General features: G+C 43.1%; 1 protein-coding gene across 1 annotated transcript in view; it reads right to left on the reverse strand.

Moving 5' to 3' along the window:
- Positions 1-13,683, reverse strand: part of LOC118380388 (netrin receptor DCC-like) — a 689,822-nt gene that overhangs the window by 172,450 nt on the left and 503,689 nt on the right. Inside the window, exon 16 of the mRNA XM_052526014.1 lies at positions 1,139-1,234. Within this exon, the coding sequence (XP_052381974.1) occupies positions 1,139-1,234 (96 nt within the window). The remainder of the gene's footprint in view (positions 1-1,138; positions 1,235-13,683) is intronic.

The raw sequence follows: 13,683 nt of genomic DNA on the forward strand, positions 1-13,683 counted from the left end.
TTAGGGTTAGGGGTTAAGGTTAGGGTCAAGGTTACGGTTACGTTTAGGGTGCTGTGTGCTGTACGCTGTGTGTGTGTGTGTGTGTGTGTGTGTGTGTGTGTGTGTGTGTGTGTGTGTGTGTGTGTGTGTGTGTGTGTGTGTGTGTGTGTGTGTGTGTGTGTGTGTGTGTGTGTGTGTGTGCCACCACCTGTACAGTTACAGTAACTGGTCTGCCTGTCTGGTTTCTTGTAATCAGTACTTTATGGAAATCAAAGTCCTCTAGCCTTTAAAGGCTGTTTATACATGAGGCTTCAGTGAACTGAAAATCATGTTCAGTTTGTTATGGAGAGCCGTTCAACCTTGATGTTTTTTCATGGAATAGCTAGTTTTGCATCAAACGTTTTAATGAGTTAGCCAGCTAGCTTAGCACCATACGTTTTAATGAGTTAGCCAGCTAGCTTAGCACCATACGTTTTAATGAGTTAGCCAGCTAGTTTTGCATCATATGTTTTAATGAGTTAGCCAGCTAGCTTAGCACCATACGTTTTAATGAGTTAGCCAGCTAGTTTTGCACCACACATTTTAATGAGTTAGCCAGCTAGCTTAGCACCATACGTTTTAATGAGTTAGCCAGCTAGCTTAGCACCATACGTTTTAATGAGTTAGCCAGCTAGCTTAGCACCATACGTTTTAATGAGTTAGCCAGCTAGCTTAGCACCATACGTTTTAATGAGTTAGCCAGCTAGCTTAGCACCATACATTTTAATGAGTTAGCCAGCTAGCTTAGCACCATAGGTTTTAATGAGTTAGCCAGCTAGCTTAGCACCATACGTTTTAATGAGTTAGCCAGCTAGCTTAGCACCATACGTTTTAATGAGTTAGCCAGCTAGCTTAGCACCATACGTTTTAATGAGTTAGCCAGCTAGCTTAGCACCATACATTTTAATGAGTTAGCCAGCTAGCTTAGCACCATACGTTTTAATGAGTTAGCCAGCTAGCTTAGCACCATACATTTGAATGAGTTAGCCAGCTAGCTTAGCACCATATGTTTTAATGAATTAGCCAGCTAGCTTAGCACCATACATTTTAATGAGTTAGCCAGCTAGCTTAGCACCATATGTTTTAATGTGTTAGCTAGCTAACTTAGTGCCGTACTTACCTGTTAAAGATCTGGTCACAGCGCTCTCGTACAGAGGGACCCCTTCTCCTGCATTGTTGAAGGCTTTCAGGGAGATGACATAGTGGGAACTGGGCTCTGTGGGATAAACATCAGGAATACCATTAATATCAATCAGTGAATCAATACATTACACTGTTATTACAGTTGGTTTACTATGGAACCAACCAATATTATAAAAACGAGTTTAAATCATCACAAACACAGACAACATACTGTAGAAACCACTATTCACTCCTTCAATCAGCTGTGAGCACTGGAAAAGTGCTATATACATTAAATTGACTATTACAAAGACTTTTAACACAGAAGAGCTTTCAAAGATCAATAAAGTTAAACGGGAACACAGGCTACAAAGCATTACATGACTAGACTATATCATAATATAATACCACAATATAATACCAGAATAGAATATAATATCAGAATATAATGATATCAGAATATAATAATATCAGAATATAATATAACATCAGAATATAATATAATATCAAAATATAATATCGTAATGTTATATCAGAATATAATAATATCAGAATATAATATACAATCAGAATATAATATCAGAATATAATATAATATCAGAATATAATATAACATCAGAATATAATATAAAATCAGAATATAATATCGTAATGTTATATCAGAATATAATAATATCAGAATATAATATCAGAATATAATATAAAATCAGAATATAATATCAGAATATAATATCAGAATATAATATCAGAATATAATATCAGAATATAATATAATATCAGAATATAATATCAGAATATAATATCAGAATATAATATCAGAATATAATATAATATCAGAATATAATATCAGAATATAATACAGCCCTCGGACGGATTCTGTTTCTATGAATACAGCCCTCGACCGGATTCTGATTCTATGAATACAGCACTCTTAATAGACCAGAACCAGACTGAGAGGTGCTGAGAAGTGTGTGAATTATTACACTGTAAGCACAGCCTCGGAACACATGGGAGCGTTGAATGAAGGAACACAATGGAATAATACAGTTCAGTTCTAAAAATAAACCCACACAGTCGCCAGTCCTTGAGAGAACAGCTGGAGAGAACAGCTAGAGAAAACAGCTGGAGAACAGCTAGAGGGAAACTATAGAGGGAACAGCTGGAGAGAACAGCTGGAAAGAACAGCTGGAAAGAACAGCTAGAGATCAGCTAGAGGGAACAGCTGGAGAGAACAGCTGGAAAGAACAGCTAGAGATCAGCTAGAGGGAACAGCTGGAGAGAACAGCTGGAGAGAATAGCCGGAGAAAAAAGCTAGAGAGAACAGCTGGAGAGAACAGCTAGAGATCAGCTAGAGGGAACAGCTGGAGAGAACAGCTGGAGAGAATAGCCAGAGAAAAAAGCTAGAGAGAACAGCTAGAGAACGGCTAGAGGGAACAGCTGGAGAGAACAGCTGGAGAGAATAGCCGGAGAAAAAAGCTAGAGAGAACAGCTGGAGAGAACAGCTAGAGAACAGCTAGAGGGAACAGCTGGAGAGAACAGCTGGAGAGAACAGCTAGAGAACAGCTAGAGGGAACAGCTGGAGAGAACAGCTGGAGAGAACAGCTGGAGAAAAAAGCTAGAGAGGACAGCTACAGAGAACAGCTGGAGAGAATAGCTTGTGAGAACAGCTGGAGAGAACAGCGAGTGAGAACAGCTGGAGAACAGCTCATCAGAACAGCTAGAGAGAACAGCTAGAGAGAACCGCTGGAGAGAACAGCTGGAGAGAAAAGCTAGAGAGAACAGCTGGAGAGAAAAGCTAGAGAGAACAGCTGGAGAACAGCTCGTGAGAACAGCTAGAGAGAAAAGCTAGAGAGAACAGCGAGAGAGAACTGCTGAAGAGAACAGCTAGAGAGAACAGTTGGACAGAACAACTAGAAAGAAGAGCTAGAGAGAATGGCTGGAGAAAAGAACTAGGGAACAGTTGGAGAGAACAGCTAGAGAACAGTTGGAGAGAACAGCTAGAGAACAGTTGGAGAGAACAGCTAGAGAATAGTTGGAGAAAACAGCTAGAGAACATTTGGAGAGAACAGCTAGAGAACAGCTAGAGAACAGCTGGAGAGAACAGTTGGATAGAACAGCTAGAGAACAGCTAGAGAACAGCTAGAGGTAACAGCTAGAGAACAGCTAGAGGTAACAGCTAGAGAACAGCTAGAGAACAGCTAGAGGTAACAGCTAGAGAACAGCTGGAGAGAACAGTTGGATAGAACAGCTAGAGAACAGCTAGAGGTAACAGCTAGAGAACAGCTAGAGGTAACAGCTAGAGAACAGCTGGAGGTAACAGATAGAGAACAGCTAGAGAACAGCTAGAGAACAGCTAGAGGTAACAGCTAGAGAACAGCTAGAGAACAGCTAGAGGTAACAGCTAGAGAACAGCTAGAGAACAGCTAGAGGTAACAGCTAGAGAACAGCTAGAGGTAACAGCTAGAGAACAGCTAGAGAACAGCTAGAGAACAGCTAGAGAACAGCTAGAGAACAGCTAGAGGTAACAGCTAGAGAACAGCTAGAGAACAGCTAGAGGTAACAGCTAGAGGTAACAGCTAGAGAACAGCTAGAGGTAACAGCTAGAGAACAGCTAGAGGTAACAGCTAGAGAACAGCTAGAGAACAGCTAGAGGTAACAGCTAGAGGTAACAGCTAGAGGTAACAGCTAGAGAACAGCTAGAGAACAGCTAGAGAACAGCTAGAGGTAACAGCTAGAGAACAGCTGGAGAGAACAGCTGGAGAGAACAGCTAGATAATAACTGGAGAGAACAGCTAGCGAGAACAGCTAGCGAGAACAGCTAGAGAACAGCTAGAGAGTACAGCTAGAGAGAACAGCTGGAGAACAGCTAGAGAGAACAGCTAGAGAGAACAGGTGGAGAACAGCTAGCGAGAACAGCTGGAGAGAACAGCTAGAGAACAGCTGGAGAACAGCTAGAGAACAGCTAGAGGTAACAGCTAGAGAACAACTAGAGAACAGCTAGAGGTAACAGCTAGAGAGAACAGATAGATAACCGTTGGAGAGAACAGTTGGAGAGAACAGCTAGATAATAGTTGCAGAGAACCGCTAGAGAAGAGCTGGAGAGAACAGCTAGAGAGAACAGCTAGAGAACAGCTAGAGAGAACAGCTGGAGAGAACAGCTAGAGAGAACAGCTAGAGAACAGCTAGAGAACAGCTAGAGGTAACAGCTAGAGAACAGCTAGAGAACAGCTAGAGAACAGCTAGAGGTAACAGCTAGAGAGAACAGCTAGAGGTAACAGCTAGAGAACAGCTAGAGAACAGCTAGGGGTAACAGCTAGAGGTAACAGCTAGAGGTAACAGCTAGAGAACAGCTAGAGAACAGCTAGAGAGAACAGAGAGAACAGCTAGAGAGAACAGCTAGAGAACAGCTAGAGAACAGCTAGAGAGAACAGCTGGAGAGAACAGCTGGAGAGAACAGCTAGAGAACAGATAGAGAACAGCTGGAGAGAACAGCTAGAGAACAGCTAGAGAGAACAGCTAGAGGGAACAGCTAGAGAGAACAGCTTGAGAGAACAGCTAGAGAGAACAGCTAGAGAGAACAGCTAGAGAGAACAGCTAGAGAGAACAGCTTGAGAGAACAGCTAGAGAGAACAGCTAGAGAGAACAGCTGGAGTACAGCTGGAGAAGAGCTTGAGAGAACAGATGGAGAGAACAGCTAGAGAACAGCTGGAGTACAGCTGGAGAACAGCTTGAGAGAACATATGGAGAGAACAGCTAGAGAACAGCTGGAGAACAGCTGGAGAACAGCTAGAGAGAACAGCATTATTCTCAGTCCCTAACTACCACTATCTCTTCTTGATATTCTAGTCCCATCAATCCTCCCCGAATGGAGTCAGGGTTCTCTTTGTTGAGTAGGAGTCAGTCATGAATGCACACACACACACACACACACACACACAGCATCAACACACACACACATTTTTCCACACTAGAACACATCAACACATTGCCCCATGCAGCATTCTACCTCAATATAACACACGTGTATATTTAAACACACGTAAACACATCAACGTTCCCATAATGCACTGTTTAAACAATAGACACACAGACAGACAGACAGAGTAGCATCAACTCAGTGGGATATCTACATCCTCCCATGCTATTATATGTAAACCTTACGGGGAAATACGATTGTGGGTTGTTTTTAAAATGTTTTTGATTTTACCTTTATTTAACGAGGTTAGTCAGTTAAGAACAAATTCTTATTTTCAATGACGGCCTACTGGGGAACAGTGGGTTAACCACCTTGTTCAGGGGCAAAAACGACAGATTGTACCTTGTCGGCTCAGGGATTCGAATTTGCAACCTTTCAGTTCCACTAGGCTACGGTGCCCGCCCCGGGTTCACTAGTTGGTGGTCGTAGATACCATACCATCACCCCTAGACAACTCTATAACTCTGTCAGTAAGGATGGGAGCACCAGCGAGTCTGGTGCTCGGGAGAGAGAGAGAGAGAGAGAGAGAGAGAGAGAGAGAGAGAGAGAGAGCTGTGAAAGCAGGGGAGAGAGAGAGAGAGAGAGAGAGAGAGAGAGAGAGAGAGAGAGAGAGAGAGAGCTGTGAAATCAGGGGAGTGAGAGAGAGAGAGAGAGAGAGAGCTGTGAAAACAGGGGAGTGTAATTGATTAGTATTGACAGACTGACCAACCAACCCATCTGTCCATATTCCATCCAGAGGTTCCCCCTGTCTGCCAGGGTCTAAATTCCATCTCCATGGGAACTGAAGCACCTACTTCCTGATGTAAGGCTCTTCTTTTTCCACCACATGACGTTCAATATTGAAACCATGGCAACCAACCGGCGGTTGGTGGACACCATTTTAAATATTGATGGTGCAGCGGCCCGTATGTCAAAGCAGATTAGTTTGGTAAAGACAGGAGCATAGATTGTTACAATGAGAGTAGCCAGCAACCGCACCGTATGTTTGTTAGTATGAAGGCTTCTCTCTCTGTCAGCAGACCTGGGATTATGTGTCTGCTGCTGCGTGTGTGTGTGTGTGTGTGTGTGTGTGTGTGTGTGTGTGTGTGTGTGTGTGTGTGTGTGTGTGTGTGTGTGTGTGTGTGTGTGTGTGTGTGTGTGTGTGTGTGTGTGTGTGTGTGTGTGTGTGTGTGTGTGTGTGCAAGAGTGTGTGTGTGTGTGTGTGTGTGTGTGTGTGTGTGTGTGTGTGTGTGTGTGTGTGTGTGTGTGTGTGTGTGTGTGTGTGTGTGTGTGTGTGTGTGTGTGTGTGTGTGTGTGTGTGTGTGTGTGTGTGAGTGTGTGTGTGCAAGAGTGTGTGTGTGTGTGTGTGTGTAGGTGTGTGCGTGTGTGTGTGTTTGTGTGTGCGTGTGTGTGTGCAAGTGTGTGTGTGTGTGTGTGTGTGTGTGTGCAAGAGTGTGTGTGTGTGTGTGTGAGTGTGTGTGTGCAGGAGTGTGTGTCTGCGTGTGCAGGAGTGTGTTTGTGCATGTGCGTGCGTGTGTGTGTGTGTGCAGGAGTGTGTGTGTGTGTGTGTGTGCAGGAGTGTGTGTGCAGGAGTGTGTGTGTGTGTGTGTGTGTGCGTGTGTGTTTGTGTTAGCTCGACAGGAACATGGATTGCTGAACCAACACATCAGTTAACACACACTCTGCGCTTGACATGTTTTCCCCGCAGAAATGACAGAACACGTATGAATGACGTCCCGTAGGCCGTGTACATGTGTAGTCTTCAACAGCATAATGTCTATTCATTACGGAGCTTGAAGGATGCACATTCCCTGTGTTATTGCATCCTTTCTCATGCAAATTGGTCGAGGCTTTTTTTCTTCTCTACATTTTAATTTAAACTTCAAGTGTTTTCTTTAATTACGCTCCCGTTAAATAATTGATTAGAATTAAATGCAGTTTTAAAAACAGAATGAGTGCTATTAGAGTACACGGAAGACATGCCAACACACGTGGAATTTAATTTGACAGATTTAAAACTCGTCTTTGAAAATCAATGGAATTTTTTTCCACACTGACAGTCGGTATATTTAAAGAAGAAATCAAATTAACATTGGCCTAAAGATAACTCTGAAATAATAATAGATTATGTTGATAAAACTCTTAGCATTAATGGAAATAATTCACATTTATGTGAAGAAAACAGCATAATTCTCTAAACATATCTTGTAGATGAATCCTATTACACTCAGAATAGCAAATACTGATTACTATACTCGTCTCCTTCTGTTCCTATCAGGTCCAACTCTGAGAAGGTCAACATTGACTGAAGGCTTACAGTTTGTCATCAACAGTAGTCATGGAGATGTTTGTCATCAACAGTAGTCATGGAGATGTTTGTCATCAACAGTAGTCATGGAGATGTTTGTCATCAACAGTAGTCCCATGGAGATGTTTGTCATCAACAGTAGTCATGGAGATGTTTGTCATCAACAGTAGTCATGGAGATGTTTGTCATCAACAGTAGTCATGGAGATGTTTGTCATCAACAGTAGTCCCATGGAGATGTTTGTCATCAACAGTAGTTGGAGATGTTTGTCATCAACAGTAGTCATGGAGATGTTTGTCATCAACAGTAGTCCCATGGAGATGTTTGTCATCAACAGTAGTCATGGAGATGTTTGTAATCAACAGTAGTCATGGAGATGTTTGTCATCAACAGTAGTCCCATGGAGATGTTTGTCATCAACAGTAGTCATGGAGATGTTTGTCAGTAGTCCCATGGAGATGTTTGTCATCAACAGTAGTCCCATGGAGATGTTTGTCATCAACAGTAGTCATGGAGATGTTTGTCATCAACAGTAGTCCCATGGAGATGTTTGTCATCAACAGTAGTCATGGAGATGTTTGTCATCAACAGTAGTCCCATGGAGATGTTTGTCATCAACAGTAGTCATGGAGATGTTTGTCATCAACAGTAGTCCCATGGAGATGTTTGTCATCAACAGTAGTCATGGAGATGTTTGTCAACAGTAGTCCCATGGAGATGTTTGACAGTAGTCATGGAGATGTTTGTCATCCTAGTCATGGAGATGTTTGTCATCAACAGTAGTCTGGAGATGTTTGACAGTAGTCATGGAGATGTTTGTCATCAACAGTAGTCCCATGGAGATGTTTGTCATCAACAGTAGTCATGGAGATGTTTGTCATCAACAGTAGTCCCATGGAGATGTTTGTCATCAACAGTAGTCCCATGGAGATGTTTGTCATCAACAGTAGTCATGGAGATGTTTGTCATCAACAGTAGTCATGGAGATGTTTGTCATCAACAGTAGTCCCATGGAGATGTTTGTCATCAACAGTAGTCATGGAGATGTTTGTCATCAACAGTAGTCATGGAGATGTTTGTCATCAACAGTAGTCATGGAGATGTTTGTCATCAACAGTAGTCATGGAGATGTTTGTCATCAACAGTAGTCCCATGGAGATGTTTGTCATCAACAGTAGTCATGGAGATGTTTGTCATCAACAGTAGTCATGGAGATGTTTGTCATCAACAGTAGTCATGGAGATGTTTGTCATCAACAGTAGTCATGGAGATGTTTGTCATCAACAGTAGTCATGGAGATGTTTGTCATCAACAGTAGTCCCATGGAGATGTTTGTCATCTTCCAGCTATGGTGTAACTGTTGTCTTCAACAGCTGTTGACCTGGGAGTTGACAGACAACCTGTCTTCAACAGCTGTTGACCTGGGAGTTGACAGACAACCTGTCTTCAACAGCTGTTGACCTGGGAGTTGACAGACAACCTGTCTTCAACAGCTGGTGACCTGGGAGTTGACAGACAACCTGTCTTCAACAGCTGTTGACCTGGGAGTTGAAACCTCTTATGGCTGGGGGGCTTATTGAGTAGCTTGGATGAATAAGTTGCCCAAAGTAAAAGGCCTGCTCCTCAGTCTCAGTTGCTAATATATGCATAGTATTATTATTATTGGATAACTCATACGGCAGGCAAAATCCTGAGGAGAAATCAAAACAGGAAGTGAGAAATCTGAGCTTTGTATGTATTCAACAGAGTCCCTAATTAAATCCCCTTGAGATATTAATGATGTTGCACTGCCGAGGGGTTCCACTAGATGTCACCCATCAATAGACATTTTAACGAGACTTCTATGGTGTTGTGGGAGTGAATGATAGCAGAATCCATCAGGTGTCTGGCAGTCAGCCATTTCTGATCACGCTTTTTCCTCACGTTAGTCACTTGCGTTCCATTGCTCACGTAGACAAGAAGGAGCACTCCGGTTGGAACTTTATTGAAGCTATATGTTAAAAACATCCTAATGATTGATTCTGTACTTAGTTTGAAATGTTTCTTCGACCTGTAATTTAACTTTTTGAAGTTTTTGTCCAATATAACGCTGACCAGAATGAGCGTTTGGATATGTATACCTAACGCGCCAACAAAAGAAGGTATTTGGACATGAATAACGTACATTATCGAACAAAACAAACATTTATTGTGGACCTGTGATTCCTGGAGTGCTTTCTGATGTAGATCAAAGGCAAGGAAATATTTATCATGTAATTTCTTGTTTATGTTGATGCCATCATTGCGGCTATTGTGACGTTTACTTCTGAGCGCCGTCTCAGATTATTGCATGGGTTTCTTTTTCTGTAAAGTATTTTAAAAAATCTGACACAGCGGTTGCATTAAGGAGAGGTATATCTATAATTCCATGTGTAGAACTCGTATTTTCATCTACATGTATGATGAGTATTTCTGTTGAATGATGTGGCTATGCAAAATCACTGGATGTTTTTGGAACTAGTGAATGTAACGCGCCAATGTAAACTCAGATTTTGATAAATAGGAAATGTATCAAACATACATATATATATATATAATATATTGTGTAACATGAAGTCCTATGAGTGTCATCTGATGTAACGGTTTTCTAGGTGTGAAGGAGAGTCGGACCAAAATGCAGCGATTTCATATTTAATGAACAACGTAAACACGAATTAACACAAACACTACAAAAACAAAGAACGTAAATAACGAAACGAAAACAGCCTATACTTGTGTCAACCAACACATCGACAGGAACAAAGACACTCAGGAAAATCACCCACGACAAACTCAAAGAATATGGCTGCCTAAATATGGTTCCCAATCAGAGACAACGATAAACACCTGCCTCTGATTGAGAACCACTCCAGACAGCCATAGACTTTGCTAGATAGCCCACTAAGCTACAATCCCAATACCAACACCAAAACCCCAAGACAAAACACACCACAATACAAAAACCCCATGTCACATCCTGGCCTGACCCAATACATGAAGATAAACACAAAATACTTCGACCAGGGCGTGACATCTGATGAAGATGATCAAGGGTTAGTGATTAATTTTATCTCTATTTGTGGGTTTTGTGACTCTGGCTGGACAATCTTTTGCTGGAAAAATGTCTGTGTTTTTCTGTGGCTTGGTGGTGACCTAACATAATCGTTTGTGGTGCATTCGCTGTAAAACCTATTTGAAATCGGACACTGTGGTGGGATTAACAACGAGATTACCTTTAAAACGGTTATAAGATACATGTATGTTTGAGGAATGTTAATTATCAGATTTCTGTTGTTTTGAATTTGGCGCCCTGCACTTTCACTGGCTGATGTCATATCGCTCCCGTTAACGGAATTTCAGCCCTAAGAAGTTTTTAACAGACAACCTGTCTTCAACAGCTGGGGTTATTAAGTCCTGGATGTGGACTGTCTGGTATCGTTCTGACAGTGTCCTCCATACATCACCCATAGAGGACCTGCCACAGGACAACAGAGAGAGGTCAGACGGCTCGACCATGACAATCTCATCCGAGCCAGTCTCCCTAAAAAGATTCAAGCACTAACATCATCATTAATAATAAATATGCAACATTTGCAGATGGATTACCCTTCCAGAATGTATTCATTAGGCATAGAGCACGAACAGTAGCACAGCTACAACCCACAGCTACAACCCACAGCTACAACCCACTGCTACAACCCACTGCTACAACCCACTGCTACAACCCACAGCTACAACCCACAGCTACAACCCACTGCTACAACCCACAGCTACAACCCACAGCTACAACCCACTGCTACAACCCACTGCTACAACCCACAGCTACAACCCAATGCTACAACCCACTGCTACAACCCACTGCTACAACCCACAGCTAAACCCCACTGCTAAAACCCACAGCTACAACCCACAGCTACAACCCACAGCTACAACCCACTGCTACAACCCACTGCTACAACCCACAGCTACAACCCACTGCTACAACCCACAGCTAAAACCCACAGCTACAACCCACTGCTACAACCCACTGCTACAACCCACAGCTACAACCCACAGCTACAACCCACTGCTACAACCCACTGCTACAACCCACAGCTACAACCCACAGCTACAACCCACTGCTACAACCCACTGCTACAACCCACAGCTACAACCCACAGCTACAACCCACAGCTACAACCCACTGCTACAACCCACAGCTACAACCCACAGCTACAACCCACAGCTACAACCCACAGCTACAACCCACTGCTACAACCCAGCTACAACCCACAGCTACAACCCACAGCTACAACCCACAGCTACAACCCACTGCTACAACCCACTGCTACAACCCACAGCTACAACCCACTGCTACAACCCACAGCTAAAACCCACAGCTACAACCCACTGCTACAACCCACAGCTACAACCCACAGCTACAACCCACTGCTACAACCCACTGCTACAACCCACAGCTACAACCCACAGCTACAACCCACTGCTACAACCCACTGCTACAACCCACAGCTACAACCCACAGCTACAACCCACTGCTACAACCACAGCTACAACCCACAGCTACAACCCACAGCTAAAACCCACAGCTACAACCCACAGCTACAACCCACTGCTACAACCACAGCTACAACCCACAGCTACAACCCACAGCTACAACCCACTGCTACAACCCACTGCTACAACCCACTGCTACAACCCACTGCTACAACCCACAGCTACAACCCACAGCTACAACCCAATGCTACAACCCACAGCTACAACCCACAGCTACAACCCACTGCTACAACCCACAGCTACAACCCACTGCTACAACCCACTGCTACAACCCACTGCTAGAACCCACAGCTACAACCCACAGATAAAACCCACTGCTACAACCCACAGCTACAACCCACAGCTACAACCCACTGCTACAACCCACAGCTACAACCCACAGATAAAACCCACTGCTACAACCCACAGCTACAACCCACAGCTACAACTCAATGCTACAACTCAATGGCACAACTCACTGCTACAACCCACAGCTACAACCCACAGATACAACCTACTGCTACAACCCACTGCTAAAACCCACTGCTAAAACCCACTGCTAAAACCCACAGCTACAACCCACTGCTACAACCCACAGATACAACCCACTGCTAAAACCCACAGCTACAACCCACAGCTACAACCCACAGCTACAACGCACTGCTAAAACGTCATGGCTTTAGAAGATTCTGATAGGCTAATTGACATCATTTGAGTCAATTGGAGGTTTACCTGTGGATGTATTTCAAGGTCTACCTTCAAACTCAGTGCCTCTTTGCTTGACATCATGGGAAAATCAAAATAAATCAGCCAAGACCTCATAAAACATGTAGACCTCCACAAGTCTCCTTGGGAGCAATTTCCAAACAACTGAATGTACCACGTTCATCTGTATAAACAATAGTACGCAAGTATAAACACCATGGGACCACGCAGCCGTCATACCCCTCAGGAAGGAGACGTGTTCTGTCTCCTAGAGATGAACGTACTTTGGTGCGAAAAGTGCAAATCAATCCCAGAACAACAGCAAAGGACCTTGTGAAGATGCTGGAGGAAACAGGTACAAAAGTATCTATATCAACAGTAAAACGAGTTCTATATCGACATAACCTGAAAGGCCGCTCAGCAAGGAAGAAGCCACTGCTTCAACACCTCCATAAAAAAGACAGACTACGGTTTGCAACTGCAAATGGGGACAAAGAACGTTGATGAAATGTCCTCTGGTCTGATGAAACATAAATAGAACTGTTTGGCCATAATGACCATCGTCATGTTTGGAGGAAAAAGGGGGAGGCTTGCAAGCCGAAGAACACCATCCCAACTGTGAAGCACGGGGGTGGCAGCATCATGTTGTGGGGGTGCTTTGCTGCGGAGGGACTGGTGCACTTAACAAAATAGATGGCATCATGAGGGAGGAAAATTACGTGGATATATTGAAGCAACATCTCAAGACATCAGTCAGGAAGTTAAAGCTTGGTCATAAATGGGTCTTTCAAATGGACAATGACCCCAAACATACTTCCAAAGTTGTGGCAAAATGGCTTAAGGACAACAAAGTCAAGGTATTGGAGTGGCCATCACAAAGCCCTGACCTCAATCCTATAGAAAATGTGTTGGCAGAACTGAAAATTATTAACTATTTAAAGGCAATGCTACCAAATACTAATTTAGTGTATGTAAACTTCTGACCCACTGGGAATGTGATGAAAGAAATAAAAGCTGAAATAAA

This window comes from Oncorhynchus keta, chromosome 9 (assembly GCF_023373465.1).
Source record: "Oncorhynchus keta strain PuntledgeMale-10-30-2019 chromosome 9, Oket_V2, whole genome shotgun sequence".
In the NCBI taxonomy this organism is placed as follows: domain Eukaryota; kingdom Metazoa; phylum Chordata; class Actinopteri; order Salmoniformes; family Salmonidae; genus Oncorhynchus; species Oncorhynchus keta.